We start from the raw sequence: 14,639 nt of genomic DNA, 5'->3' as shown, positions 1-14,639 counted from the left end.
GTGCGTCCTAGCGCGCGCGCGATTAAAAAAAAAAAAACGCGCAGCGTACAGGTAAAAACAAAAAAAAAGTAAGCGGCGCGTGCGGCATGCGGGAAAGGGAGCGGAGCGGGTCGGCACAATAAAAACGCTAGGGAATGAATGAATGAATGAATCAAACTTTATTTGAAACGGTTCTTCCTCCGTGCCGTCCGCCGCTCCGATGCCGTGGGATCATGTAGTAGCAGCCGGAGCGGGGAGTGTGGTGGCGCCCTGGACGTGCCTTATGTGTTACACAAGGAGCGACCAAAAAGCGGCTCGGTGGGGTTCAGGCGGAGTGGTCCAGCTCTCCCAACAGTAAGGAATAGATGGACTCAGGAAAGAGGTAGGGAGATAGTAAGGCGAGGACTGTGCACGGGGGCAGGTCCAGTAGGTGTGGCGAACGTCGGGATAGCCGCCGCATACCGTGCACGCCGGGTGGCCGCGGCGTTGTTCAATAATGTGTTGCATGGCGTCATTCGCCAATGTTAGATTTTGAGCCTGACGAATTAGGGAGCCGTCGTGGCGGGTGAAGGAGGGATTGGGGGCCGGAAGGGTACATGCAGACGAGCGAAGTTCGCGGAGCCAAGCGCGGCTTTGCTTACGGTGTTCAGCGCTGTGCATGCTGGCGCAATAGGTGTCAGGCCATGGAATAGGAGCGCTCGGTATTTTAGACTCGCGGGCGAGGGAGTGAGCACGCTCATTTCCCTGTATCCCCTGATGGTCCGGCACCCACTCCAAGAGGACGTGAAGTGAGGGATGCTGTTGCATGTGTAGCGCGAGGGATGCCCCAATATGAGAGGGTAGTAGGTTGTTTGCGAAAGAACGAAGGGCTTCCTGGCTGTCTGAGCGAACGGTTACGGTTGGCGTGGAGTGAGGGAGAAGCTAGGGAGAGGAGGCACCGCGCGGCTGCTGTTCCTGTTGCCATGACAACGTAAATAATCATGTGCGCCGCCATTCTGCTAGTGCATCGCCCTCCTATAAGTGCCGTAACTGAAGGAGACCTTGGCGCTAGCGTCGAAAGAGCGTCCGCTTGAAAACAGCCAATGGCAGCCATGCGGAGATTCACCCCTGTGCTTAGGCTTCGAGAATTCCTGAGGTCGCTAACTTTATCGAGACGCCCTTTACTCGGCCGGGTAGTGTTGGACACTCGCGATGTCAGCGCAACGTGGACCAGGAAGGTGTCGGCATCGGTGGACGCATCAGTGATAACTAGTGCATCCAAACCGATATCAGGAATAATAATAATAATAATAACAACAACAATAATAATAATAATAATAATAATAATAATAATAATAATAATAATAATAATAATAATAAAAGTGAAAGCGAACGTAATATAACTTAAAGGCTAATGCAGCTATAGGTTATTTTTGCACTTAATTAGTACTGCATTTTATCTAGAATACCGCAACGTCTCCGTCGCATTGACAATGTAATTTCCGAAGGGATGTCGTAAGCATGTCTTCAACGCTTCCATCGCTCTTTTCGCACCGCTGGACAAGAGGCCGAGGGTTGCTCGGGAGCAACTTAAGAGAAGTTATTGTTGCACACTGGCCCACTTTAATACGCAGTCATTTTCGGCAGCTGTAATTAAGAAAGTTCTTGGTGTCATAGCTCATGTACGTATCTGAATAGAAAGAGAGAGGATGAGGCGGCAGGAAACGAGAGAGGCATCATCGGCACGCGCTCAGGAATTTACTCCCCAGGTTCATTGTATTTTGGCCCTTACTCCATAACCATTGTTTCTTTCTTAATTTTAAAGCGAAGCTTTTTTTTTTTTTAAGCGAAGCACCGTCCTGCACTTTCTTGAGCATGGCTGCTGCGTTCTTGCCGAGTAGCTCACGCTTAAAAAAAAATCGAATTAGGTGCCCGATGGCGGGATCAAGCCCGAGTAGCCCGATGTTTCAACCATGAGGCCTCAAACGCACGCATACTTTATACTATCGTGCCGACGCCAGCTAGCTCTTTGACATGATTGCCGCGTGTGTCCCATTGCATATAGCACGGAGGTCGCGCGCCAGTTTTTTCTATACCAAAGACGCATGAATGAAACGGGCAAATTTAGAAGATTTGATCAACCGCTCCACTTAAGCTCCGCTTCACATAGATTCCAGGAGGTGTGTTGGTGGTGCATAATCTTTTTTTTTATTTATTAGGCTTTCTTTTTTTGGTACCCTTCGCCATGTGTTTGCATGAGGCCGCGGCTACCCGGTCGCCGGAGGGCGTGATCGGCTGGCTGAACCGATGACAAGGATTGATCAGAACCGGAGGAAAAGAATCCTCACAAAATACGACCCCGCGGTTTTACACCCCAGTGCCTGAGTCTTCGTGAAATGCTCGCCAGGCACACGCTGCTGCTCGTTCGCTGCATGGGGGGGGGGGGGGGGGGGGGATTCATCGTTTGAATATTTCAAGTTGCCGTTAAGAAACTCAATCTGCGCGCATTCAACACGATGCTATTCAGTTTTTGTTTTTCCTTTATTGATCATTTCGACGTCACTTCACACTCAAACAAGGAATGTATCAACGTTTTTGTCAAGAATCACTTCCAGCAGCATGTATAGAGATAACTTTAAAAAAAATCTTTTTTTTTTCACCACTTCGTGTAACGCAGAGGCTGCGATTCTTCGAAAACGATATGCTCCATGAGTAATCATAGCACGCTTGGGGAAGTAGCAGAGACGCAGTTGCGATTTTTAACAAGCACAGGTAAAAAGAAGGAGTAGGACATGGTTGGAGACCGCGACAAAGAGTCATTGAGATTGATGGCTTCACGAGAAAGTTGAGTCACTCTTCTTTTTTTCTCTCAAGTGGGCGCGGTTTCGGGCACACAGCTAACCTCATCACACCTCACAAGCCTCACAAGTTTAATTTGGTAAGCCAGAGGGAACGATCGCGACGAAAGAACCAGCCGATGGGTGGGCTCGCTTCCCATCGGCGTTATTTTAACGTGGCGTTGTTTATCTGGCTTTATTGTGATAGGATGACGTAGCAACGTCAGCGAAACGCTCGCTGCACTGAATTAGATTGGGTTTGATGTGCTTGACGTTGCATCGTGCGAATACGTATCCTGTCTTTCTCATTCGCACCACGAAATATTACAGCATAGACCAGGGGTGCTATTCTGGAGATCTTGGAATTCACCCAGGTTGTCAATTTCTGCAATGACGGCATCTTGAGCCGATCAGGAAGGCTGTAGCAGACTTTTGGGCCAATCAGAGATGCCATAGTAGCCCTTGGGGCAATAAGCGCTGAGAAGATGACTAATTCGACAATATGGCGGAATTTCATGATGTCCAGAATAGCATCCCAGAATCCGTCACTTTTGCACATCTGTTTGAAGCACGCACACTTAATCTTAACCAAAGTCGTCAGCTGTCGACGCAATCCGCGCTATCGGCTGGAAATTTGGTGACGGGGCAGCTGACGTCACAGCCATGCCGACCGAACACTGGCAGCAAGCATGCAATAGGAACGCCTAAGCGTTATAGCGGTTGTTCTTTCGTTTTTTTTTTCAGCTTCCGACAAGATATGGCTGCTCCCTAAAAGCGCTGTAAATTCAGGTTTGTAGCAACTGTTGCGATAATAACCATGCGCCACTTTCCTCGCAATCACGTCAATTTAATTCTAGGGTTTTACGTGCGAAAACCACTATTTGATAATAAGGCACGCCATAGCGGGGAACTCCGGATTAACTGTGACCACCTGGGGATCTGTAAAGTGCACCCAATGCACGGGACACGGGCGTTTTCGCATTTCGCCCCCACCGAAATGCGGCCGCCGCGGCCGGGATTTGATCCCGCGACCTCAGGCTTGGCAGTGCAACACATATAGCCGCTAAGCCACCGCAGCGGGTTACATGCGCGTACTCGGCCTAAATTGAGAGGAAAAAAAGAGGAGGACACTTGAGGAAACCACCAGGAACGTGTGTACAGTGGCGGCAGTTTGACATTTTAACACGGCAGTTAACACTTCAGGTTACTATTACTATTTGAGAGCGGTCTATACGGGCTCACGCTGAAAGCTCCAGTTACTGGAGTGTAATTGCGCCCTTTATCAACACTGTCATGGAGGCTTTCCCATTCGAATTTGCCTGGTAATCGGAGTGCAGTGCCTTAAGCGAAATGCTGGAAAAGCGAAGAGCGCTCACTGAGGCTTATGACGTTAGCCGACCCGAAACCGCGGTCGCACTGGCATCTTTAACAACAATGAAGAGTCATGGCGGATGCCATAAAACTGCTGCTGGTAGAGATGACAGCTGGGCGTGCTGGTACGGATGCACTGCAGCCAGCAGTTTGTATAAAGGCTGATAGAGAAGATAAGTGCAAGAAGAAGGTAAAGACGCGTAAGGAAGAAATCACGGAGCAAATCTGAGGCAGTACACATAACGATTAGGCCGTAAGATAGCGCGTCCTTCAAAAATAGACGGGATTCACTGAGCCTTCTGTCACTCGACTCTTTTCTTTTGTAAGTACAACGCACACACTTCCATCATGGTTAAAAACCTTAAATTGAACACAAACACATCCACATGAACACCGCGTATTTACACTTTACATTTACATTTAGTAGGCTCAACGTTTTTCAGAGCTGTGTAAGCATACGGACAATATTACCAGCCTTTACATTGACGTACACTACAACTGTGGTTCAAGTATACGATAGTGGGGTGATAACTCTCGGCGCTTTTCGACGGGACCACGTTACAAAGCGCCGTAAGCGCACACTTTGGTCTATCTGAACAGGCATGTGTTGGTTTTTGTGCCTGATCTTGTCATACGCGCGGCGATAGCCAGTCAAACGCGTGGTCTCTTCCTCGCCCAGCGAGCACCGAGGAAGAAAGCAGAAAGCAAGAGAACAGGTGAAAAAAAAAACATTCGTGAAAGACAACCGTTAGAGTTCTTGAACTCTCAAAGCTCGCAAATATCAACGGCTCTTGGTGCCACACGTCATTCGACAGTGTAAACGCGGACGCCAAACCTCTTATACAACTTCAACTCGGCACCATGAGGACCGCAATACTGCTTTAACATGCACTGGGTACGTTTTCCCGGCACGCCCTGAACTCACTGTAGCCCGACATCCCTCGCTGCGTCTCTACAGCAGCGAGTAAATGAGTGTCACAGGTGGAACACACGCACGCGCTCACGCACACGCACACACACGCATACTCACACCCGCACGCGCGCGCGCAGACACATCAATGTGCAATAGTGCGACACCTGTGACGCATCAGTGGAGCAGGCAGGGCACTTATTATTTTTTTTTCTTTCTCAGTGCAGCACCAGGGCTCAAGTTCAGTGTCGAGGAAAATCGGTGGGGCACGACCGTCTGATCCACGGCGTGCGGTCGTCTTTGGGGCGGCGCAGCTGTGCGTCAGCGCTGAGCTCGTCGGGCTGGGGCTGCACGCAGATTCGGTCCACGCCGCTGGAGGTAGCGCAGGAAAGCCGGGGACGCCGTGGTCCGGTCTCGTCATCCTCCCCGATTCACGCGAGCCGGTCAGAATGCGCCGGTGGCTCCATCACACCTGCGTGCTCGCTTTGAGCTGCGACGAGTTCTTGAAGCTGAGCCGGAACGAGTGCCGCATGGACACTATGATGGTCGAGTTGTTGTCTTCCTGCTCGTACGAGGCGAAGCGGCTCTTGGGCGACTTGTAGCGATGGCCACCGCAGGTGCAGCGAGTCGCGAACTCGCGCTTGAAGCGCTCCTGTGCATACGAAGGAGGGAGTGGTTGGGAGGTGTAGCGAAGGAAAAAAAAAAGAAAGAGTGGCATTTTAGTTGGGTACGCCGAGCACAACAACGAATAAAAAAGTGCAAGATTCCGTCAGGTTGAAAAAAAAAAAGAAGCAACAGTTCTTCTATAAGCGGCGTAAGTATGCTGCTGTACGGCCGCTTCCTTTGTCAACATGCGAAAACCATTTCACTATTTTTTGACGCTGCACTCCATCGCATGCCAGGCGAACACCGAGAGTAGAAAACGTCAGTAGAGTGCTCACGGCTGATCCACTGGCTGACTTGTTTGGACGGAGTAGGAATTGTCGGCACCTATATATTCAGTCACTGGCTTCTCCGTAAGCGCTCAATTGTTCAGTGATTCAAGGATGACAAAATGAGGTGATGTGAGAGCATTCCGGCCATAAGCTACGATATGCCAATTCTCTCGCAACATACCTGGTTATCATGTTTCATGCTTCCCTTTCGTGTTCAAAATTACCGAATGGCTGGAAGACAGGCCGTGTGGGACCTATTTTTGAGAAGGCCGATCAACTGTCCTTCTTTTTTTTAGAAAATTATCGTCTAATCTCACTAACGTGAGCTTGATGTAAGCTAATTGAGCACATTATTGCAAAAAAGCGTCAAATGAGAATAAATATTTAAAGAACACTCAACACGGTTTTAGAAAAGGATTCCCCTCAGTTACGAAATTAGTCACCGTAATTCGTAATTCACTATCTTGCATCTTCTATTGATAATAACAACTGAACTGATCTATTTTTTTATTTTAGTAAAGCTTTTGATAAGGTGCCTCACGATAAACTAATAATCAAGCTCAAAACTGCGACGAAATTCCCTAATTACTTGCTTCTTGGATCGCAGAATATTTCCCCACTTAAACAAGTTACTAACTAAGAATATTTAGGCATGACCCTGTCAAGCAACCTATCCTGGAACCTTCAAGTTAACAATATAACTGCCTCCACCTTTCGCAAATTGTCTTATTTTTAAATGCAAACTTAAAGAAGCTTCACCATCCATCAAACTCCTAGCTTATTATTGCCTAATTCAACCAAAGCTCGAGTACGCCTGCATTTCCTGGGACCCGTACACTCAGCGCAACATAAACAGCCTTGAGCAATACAAAGGCAGGTTCGGTTTGTGCAGGACAAATTTTCAACCCGCGGCTGTCCTACTGAACTAATGAGGTCTAATGACATTCCGTTACTTGAACTGCGTAGGGAAAACTTACGGCTTCGATTTATTTAGCAGCTGCTTAATAACCAACTCCATGTACATAAATCCGGTAGATGAGACCAATTCGGCATAGAAATGCTTTAACCCGTTATTTTGCCAAACTGAAAAATTTAGCTATTCATTTCTTCCGCGCACCATTGATGATTGGAATCCCTTTGCTTTGTGACAATAGTATTTGTCCTTTTGTATTTTCGTGTTCAAGTTTTGTTCATTGTTTTGCTTATTTTGCCCTTGCTGCATAGACCTCATGTACGAAGTATGTATTAAATAAACAATAAAAATAATAAAGCGTCTTTTTAACCTACGTCATGTAGATGACACGTTCCGCTATCGCAATACATACCGCAAAGTAATTATTCGAAATCTTAATTAGTGCATTTTTAGTAGTTAGTCAATTATGCACTTAGAATTCTGCAAATTATGTCCGCCTCTCTGAGTAATCCAGTTCAAGGACTGGAATTGTGCACACTAAACATAATTACACTGGTCGCTTCGCCGCCCTTGCCTTAGTTACGTGACGTCGAAAATAGCACGAATTTCGAGTTTGTATAGTTACGCATTACAAAAACCGCTTAAGTAAATGAGTATTACGGTCACTTATTACGGACACAGGTCATCTCTGTCTATCTGGAGGCTGTCGCTCCGGGCGAGATAAAAGACGTCAGAATTAATAAACGCAAGAAGGTCCTCGCTATCGATGTTACTAACGGAAGCGCCTGGGATTCGTTCATGAAAATTACGCAGCTAGGTGACCTCAAAATGCGCTGCCACATTCCACAGAAATTGGAAAACACTGCAGGCGTGGTGACCTGCCTATTTTTATCAAGACAACGACAGGTAGCATTGCCATAATACAAACTCGTCGTATTGGTCAATGAACATGCGTGAAGCTCCTCTTGAAAGGTGATTGCCTACCATCGCACGTGAAGGTCGGCCATTTTCGTCATGCGGTACGGCCTTTCATGCTCAAGCCCCTACAGTGTCGGAATTGTAAGAGAATTGGAGACGTGAGTGTTGTTTGTAAGAATCCAGGCATATGCCCACGGTGTTCCGAGTCACATTTCTCTGACGCTTGACGTGCAACGGACTCCAAGTGCTCCAACTGCAAGGGTGCAGACGATGCAACTTTGAAAGGTTGTCCGTTCCAGAAAAATGAACGGAGGATCTATTAGAGACCATTCGACACATAAAGAAGCCGCAACTAATGTGAGACGCCGACGAGCCCGGCATCACAAGTTGAGAAAACATACTGATAGTTCTAAGCAAGGGCACAATTCGGCGAAGATTGGTCGTCGACCACTGACGTCGTGCATTACTAGCGCAGATGAGAGATGGACGCCCACCATCCCTGATTCAAGTAAAGCATGGCCACCTCTAAAGAATCCACGCCAACTCGCAGAACCATGAGACACGACTCGTCCACCAACTACGAATGGCCCTACAGCAGGCCCTGCAGGAGACCCTGCAGTAGTCCGCGCAGAAAGCCAGAACTTGCAACTGCTTGCCATTCTGAAGTCACTAATGATTGTTATGCTTACATTACCGACGAATTTGTACTCACCGAATGTTCGCAGCCCCCTGCAGATACTGGACGCGATGAATCCACTACTTGCAACTCTTGAATAGCATCATGGCTCATTCACCGCTGTCGTTTCGTAAAGATGTCAAGGAAGCATAACTTTTTCTGTGGAATGCTCGAGGCCACAGATCGAGAATTTCGAATTTTCGACCGTTTATTTTCTCGAACAAATTTCCCATCATCGTTATCTGCGAACCAAATCTTCAAACTACAATCCGCTGTTGGGCTATGAATCTCTCATCCACGACGTGTGTGTCCTCTGCCAGCTCATCGTTTATGTTCGGTGTAAAATCACTAACGTGTTACATTCACTTTTGCTTCCCGACGACGACCAATGCGTGCGTTTAACTGTGTCAAATAAAGAAACTTACATTCACTCTTGTCGCTGCATATATTTCTCCAACCAGCTGTTTTGACACGCAAAGACTGGGTGCTTTGTTATGTGCGACACCTGGACCTTGGATTCTTAGTTTAGATTTAAAAGCAACCCCCCCCCACTCCCCCAGCTCTGGGAGAGCTTGAAGATGGAAGTGCATGCATCGGCCGAAGAGCTTTGTTGTCTCAATGACGGCAGCCCGACATACTTACGGGAACTGACCTACAGCAGTTATCTAGAATTTTGTCTCTCAGTGTCTTCGAAGCAGTGTAAAATGGTTCTCAGGCATAGAAACCACATGGACATGATCACGTTACTACTTATCTGAAGCTCAAGGGAGTAGCCAAGCATCTACCTACTGCCTTCCGCAGAACAGGCTGGACGATCGAAGCTCAGTCCACCCATCATTCCTAGAGAATCAGATTCAAAATGCATTGCAAGAGGCAATGTTCACTTTTAGACCTTCTCTAAAGAATACAGAATACGAGGGTGAATTGGAAAGGCTTCGAGCGATTCGCCGACAAGCAGAAAGAAGATACAGGCACACAAAGCGTATTCACCATCATAGGGAGATGAGGAGGATCCAAAGAAAATCCAGCGCCGCATCAATACGTTACAATCTCAAAAGTGGAAATCCTTGTGCAAGACTTTGGATCCTCGTAAGCTTCTGCCGCATATATGGAGAACTCTGCGTGGCCTACAATCATCTCCGCAACAGCGCCGCCCTTTTAAATCTCTTTCCCTGTATCAAGGACGACGTGAGATCGACGTCGCTGTGGAATTCTGCGCGAGAATTGCTGGCTTGTCGTCACTGCCTGTATCAACATCACGTGATGTTGCGGCCTCCTAGGACCCCTGGATGGATCTCATGTCCTCTATGAAGGAGCTAGAAGCTGCACTGGCGACTTGTAGGAAGTCATCATTGCCTGGGCCTGACGGGGTTACATACAAGGCACTTGGAAACTTTGGACAAAAAGCCCGCAGCGCACTCTTGATGAGATACAATGAATACTGGCAGGAAGGATTGATTCCTTGTCAGTGGAAGGTCAGCCGCCCAGTGCCTTTTTTAAGAGTTCTAAATCTCCATTAGACTTGGCATCGTGCCGTCCCATCGCTCTTGCCAGTTTTGTTGGGAAACTAATGGAAAGGATGGTGTTTGCACGTCTTGAATGGTACTTAGAGAATCATGAGGTATATCCGAATGCAAAGGCGGGCTTCCAGCGTGGTCGGTGATCCATCGATAACGTGCTTAATTTGGTAACATCTATCCGACATCAAAAGAGCATGAAAGAATTAATGGTCGCGATGTTTTTGATGTCGAACGCGAATATGATAATGTAGCACACCAAGTAATCGTCGATGTTTTGACTGATGTGGGCATTGGTGGCCATGCGCTGGATTCGCAGAATAGATCTTTCTTCGTGCTTACAGAGGATTGTATGAGATTTCACCATCTAACTAGGAAAGGTGTGCCGCAAGGCGAAGTGTTAAGGCCCACGCTCTTCAACGTAGCACTGTTGGGCCTTGTTGGATCATTGCCAAGGACGGTCCAGATAAGCATCTATGCAGAGGATATCTGCATCTGGGCGTCCAGCGTGATACGCCCACAAATATGAGCCAGGCTGCAGAAGGTGGTCACACAAAGGTCTTCTTACCTTCATAAGAAATTTCTGGAACTCTCCTCAGAAAAGTGCTGATTACTTTCACTCACACACAAAACAACGAGTCCATATGTTATACGCATATATCGAAAAATAATCGTTTATGATACAAAGAACCGTTTTCTTGGACTCATCATCGACCGTGATTTGTCTAGGATGCCACATATCTCATATATGAAAAAGAGGTTGACTACGTACAATAGCCCATGTATTCAAATTTGTCGGTGGAAAGTCTTGGGGCTCATCTCTGCAACTGATGCTACAGCTGTCACATGCATTATTTACGTGCTTCCTAAGATACAGCCTGCCCCTGTTGGGAAGCACTAGTAAAACGAACATTCGCACACTCCGGAGTATACAAGGCCAAGTTCTACGGACGTGCCTCAGCCTCCATAAGTGTGCGTTCAGAGCAGCCACAATCGCCGTAGCGCGTGGCCACCCTTTAGCAACATACATTGCAGTAGACGCTCTAAGAGTGCGCATTCGACAAGTCGCAAGGACACTCTCACCATTTGGCTTGCCTGCCAACAACTAGGCCGCATACGAGTTTGAACTGTCTCGTGACTAGAAACGGAGCATCGCTACCATCGAATTACGTCCCAGAAGCATGGCCTTCTTTGCCACGGTCGCTGAATTCGCCTCGAGTATGCCTTACCATTCCAGGCATCAAGAAGAAGGCACAAATGCCATCAGCAGCACTGAAGAAGGCAGCATTATTGGTATTACATGAGGTCCACAGCGATCGCCTACATGTTTACACCGAGGGTTCGGTCATGCACTCCAGTTCAGCAGCTGCAGTATTTGTCCGAGCAAAATCTACAGTGATAAAATTCAGGACATCACACTTGACATCTATGACGGCTGTCGTACTTGCGGCTCTGTGTGCAGAAATTCAAATGAATCATCAGGAAAAACGCACCAGAAACGGTCCATCTTCTGCAATTCCAAGGCAGCCCTCCAGAGTTCACTCTCTACATTACGCCATAAAATCTACGAACGACTTGTCACGCACACGCGTGAAAGTTACCATTGGGCAGTTGAGAAAGGACACGACATCATGTTTAAATGGTTGCCAAGTCATTGTGGTATCTTTAGAAACGAGCAAACGTACCCGCTCCATCTTCACATACCAGTGACGATTGTGTACGCAGCGGGATAGCTCCGTGCGCTTGCTCGCGAGCTCATCTCGGTCCAATGGCATTCGGCAGACTTTAAAAACCAGCGCCTTTGTTCCCTAGATCCTGATCTAGAGCCTTCCATATGGTTTACCACGACGGGAGGCAGCTCTGATCTGTCGCCTATCGCTTGGAGTAGCTTTTACCAATGCGCACCCCTACCTCATCCGAATGGCCACAAGTCCAGATTGTGTATCTTGCGGGTGCAGAGAAACGACAGCGCACCTTCTGTGTGAATGTCGTCGTTTCAGTGCGCAAAGAAAAGTGCTCAGCACCACGCTCGACGGGACTGATAACCGTCCCCTTACGGAGCTCAGAATTCTTGGACCCTGGTCCCAGCCGACGTCGGTTCAAGCTGCTTTAAAAGCGCTAGTGCGGTTTTATTTCTTGTTTTTTTAAGCAACGGGGCTGATCGAAAAATTATAGTGTGTGCCGAAGGAATGCGTTCTTTTTTTTTAATCTTCTCTTGTTTTGTCATCTTTTGTGCCCTTACCCTACTCCCCTGTGCAGATTAGCCAGCCGGACACTTAGTCTGGTTTACCCCTCTGCCTTTCACCTCTTATTTTCCTTCCTTCCTTCTGATATATATTGTTTGATATTATACCAACTGCTATTATAATGTATACTTCCATCTAACGCAGCTATGCGGCCCTGTGCAACGCGCTCCGCCGTTTTAGCAGTGCATAAACCGACAAAACTAACGAAGGCGCTAAAAAAAGAAATATTTTTTTAAACTGCAAGAGGAGCGCGTTTTCTTGCTTCATTAAAATGAGCGTAGAGAGAGATATATAAAGAGGAAAGGCAGGGAGGTTAACCATATATCAGTCTCCGGTTTGCTTCTTTATGCAAAAAAGAAGTGAGGCATGCAGACAGGGCACAAGAGTAGAGAAGTGGACAACACGGTTTGCTACCCTACACTGGGCATGGTAGGTAGGGGTTAGAAAGAAGACAGAGAGGTAAAGGTTTAAAAAAAACATGCACACACGGAGGCACACACACACAAGAGGCGTTCCAGTTAAAGACGTTCACAATGGCCGGTAGATCGCAAAAAGAGCAATAGTGCTTGCACGGCCTTCTTCTGTGACGGTAGGTCCTTTCGATGGTGTAAAATTCTTTTTTCCGATAGTGGTAAGTCTTCCAGCTGGTCAAGTTCGTGGCAAAGGCATTCCCTCTGTGGACTGTGCTGCGGGCAGGCGCAAAAAATATGGTCAATCGATTCTTCATGGCCGCAGTGGTCACAGGTTGCGGTGTCGGTCATCCCTATGCGGAATGCATATGCTTTGGTAGAGGCAACGCCCAACCACAGTCGATATAAAAGCGTGGCGTCTCCACGGCGAAGCTGTGATGGTGCTCGAAGACTTAATGTGGGATCAAGTGAGTACAGTCGCGTATTTCTTAAATGTGGCTCCTTCCACTGCGACGCGGTGCACTACCGAGCAATTAGGCGGAGCTTCAGTGGAATTGGGACGTGGTGCTCCTCAGTATGGGCTGAGCGGGCAGCTAGATCCACCCTTTCATTGCCGATAATCCCGCAGTGACTTGGAAGCCACTGGAAGGTTATTTCATGGCCTGCATCACTTATATGGCGTAACGTCTCTGTAATATGGAATATTAGTTGTTCGTGCGGTCCGCGTCGTATAGGTGACAGCAGAGACTGCAGTGCCGCCTTCGAATCGCAGAATACCGTCCGCTTGTGTGGCGGTTCATCACCAATGTGATGAAGGGCAGTAAAGAGCGCTGCGAGCTCTGCTGCTGTCGATGTTGTCGCGTGGGTCGTCTTAAATTTGATTGTTGTAGCTTTCGATGGTATTACAATTGCCGCCACGGAGCTGTTTGGAAGGACACATCCATCAGTGTAAATATGCGTAGAATCACGGTAGTTCTCGTACAAATATAGTAGCATGAGCTATTTAAGGGCTGGTGATATAGATCAGCTTTGTTCGAGATGCCAGGTATTGTGCGGTTTACTTTTGGCTGAGCGAGGCACCATGGAGGAATCGAAGGTCTCGTAGCCGGAGTGAAACAAGCTGGCAATGATTCGTCATATGCTGTTATCGTTTTGCTGAACGATGTTCATGGTCTGTCCGCTGGTAGAGAGGATAACTGGTGACGAGGAGTCCTGGCTAGATGCCTTACATGGGTCCTGAGCACTTCAATTTCAATGTGGGTCTTCACAAGGTAGTCTCTAACGATTGATATCGTGGCCACTGTTGAAGCACTCTAAGGCAGGCCTAGACAGATCCGGAGTGCTTGAGTTTGAAGACTGTATTGTGCGTAGATTCGTTTTACCTGTGTTGGATATTGCTGGCAAGCTGTATCACAGAAAGCCTAGAAAAAGCACCCTGTACAGTTGTAACATGACTCATGTAGACATTCCCCAGGTCTCGCCAGCGAAAAACTTGAACAGGTGGCAGATGCCTGTCAACCGTTTTTTCACATAAGATACGTGAGGGCTCCATGACAAGTCCCTCTCGATTATGACACCTATAAACTTGTAAGATCGGACCCGTCGTGTTATTTGGCCATTTATCATTACGCTGTAGTTTGCCATGGGTTTGCACGTAAATGGCACTAGTGCGCATTTCTCGGAGGAAATTTTCAGGCCTCGATTACGGAGGTAGATAGAAATTTGTGTGGCGGCTATCTGAATTCTCGCTCGCAACTGTAGGCGTGTTACTGCAGACGTCCATATGCAGATGTCATCCGCGTACATTGATAGCCTCACTGTGGTTGGCTAGTGCTCAAGGAGAGCAACTAGTGTTAGATTAAATAACACAGGGCTAAGTACACCACCCTGGGGGACGCCGCAGTAGCTATAATGTAGACGAGTATGACCTTCCTCGGTGCTTACAAAA

General features: G+C 47.6%; 1 protein-coding gene across 2 annotated transcripts in view; it reads right to left on the bottom strand.

Moving 5' to 3' along the window:
• Window positions 1–2,480: 2,480 nt before the first annotated feature.
• Window positions 2,481–14,639, bottom strand: part of LOC142585299 (RYamide receptor-like) — a 324,809-nt gene continuing 312,650 nt past the window's right edge. Inside the window, exon 4 of one of the 2 annotated variants that reach the window (XM_075695953.1) lies at window positions 2,481–5,728. In XM_075695953.1, coding sequence (XP_075552068.1) covers window positions 5,543–5,728 — 186 coding nt within the window. In that variant the 3' untranslated portion in view covers window positions 2,481–5,542. The remainder of the gene's footprint in view (window positions 5,729–14,639) is intronic. The other variant, XR_012829068.1, reaches the window with a different exon arrangement.

The sequence above is a fragment of the Dermacentor variabilis genome, chromosome 1 (genome assembly GCF_050947875.1).
Source record: "Dermacentor variabilis isolate Ectoservices chromosome 1, ASM5094787v1, whole genome shotgun sequence".
Lineage (NCBI taxonomy): Eukaryota > Metazoa > Arthropoda > Arachnida > Ixodida > Ixodidae > Dermacentor > Dermacentor variabilis.
This window is presented reverse-complemented; position numbering and strand designations above follow the sequence as displayed.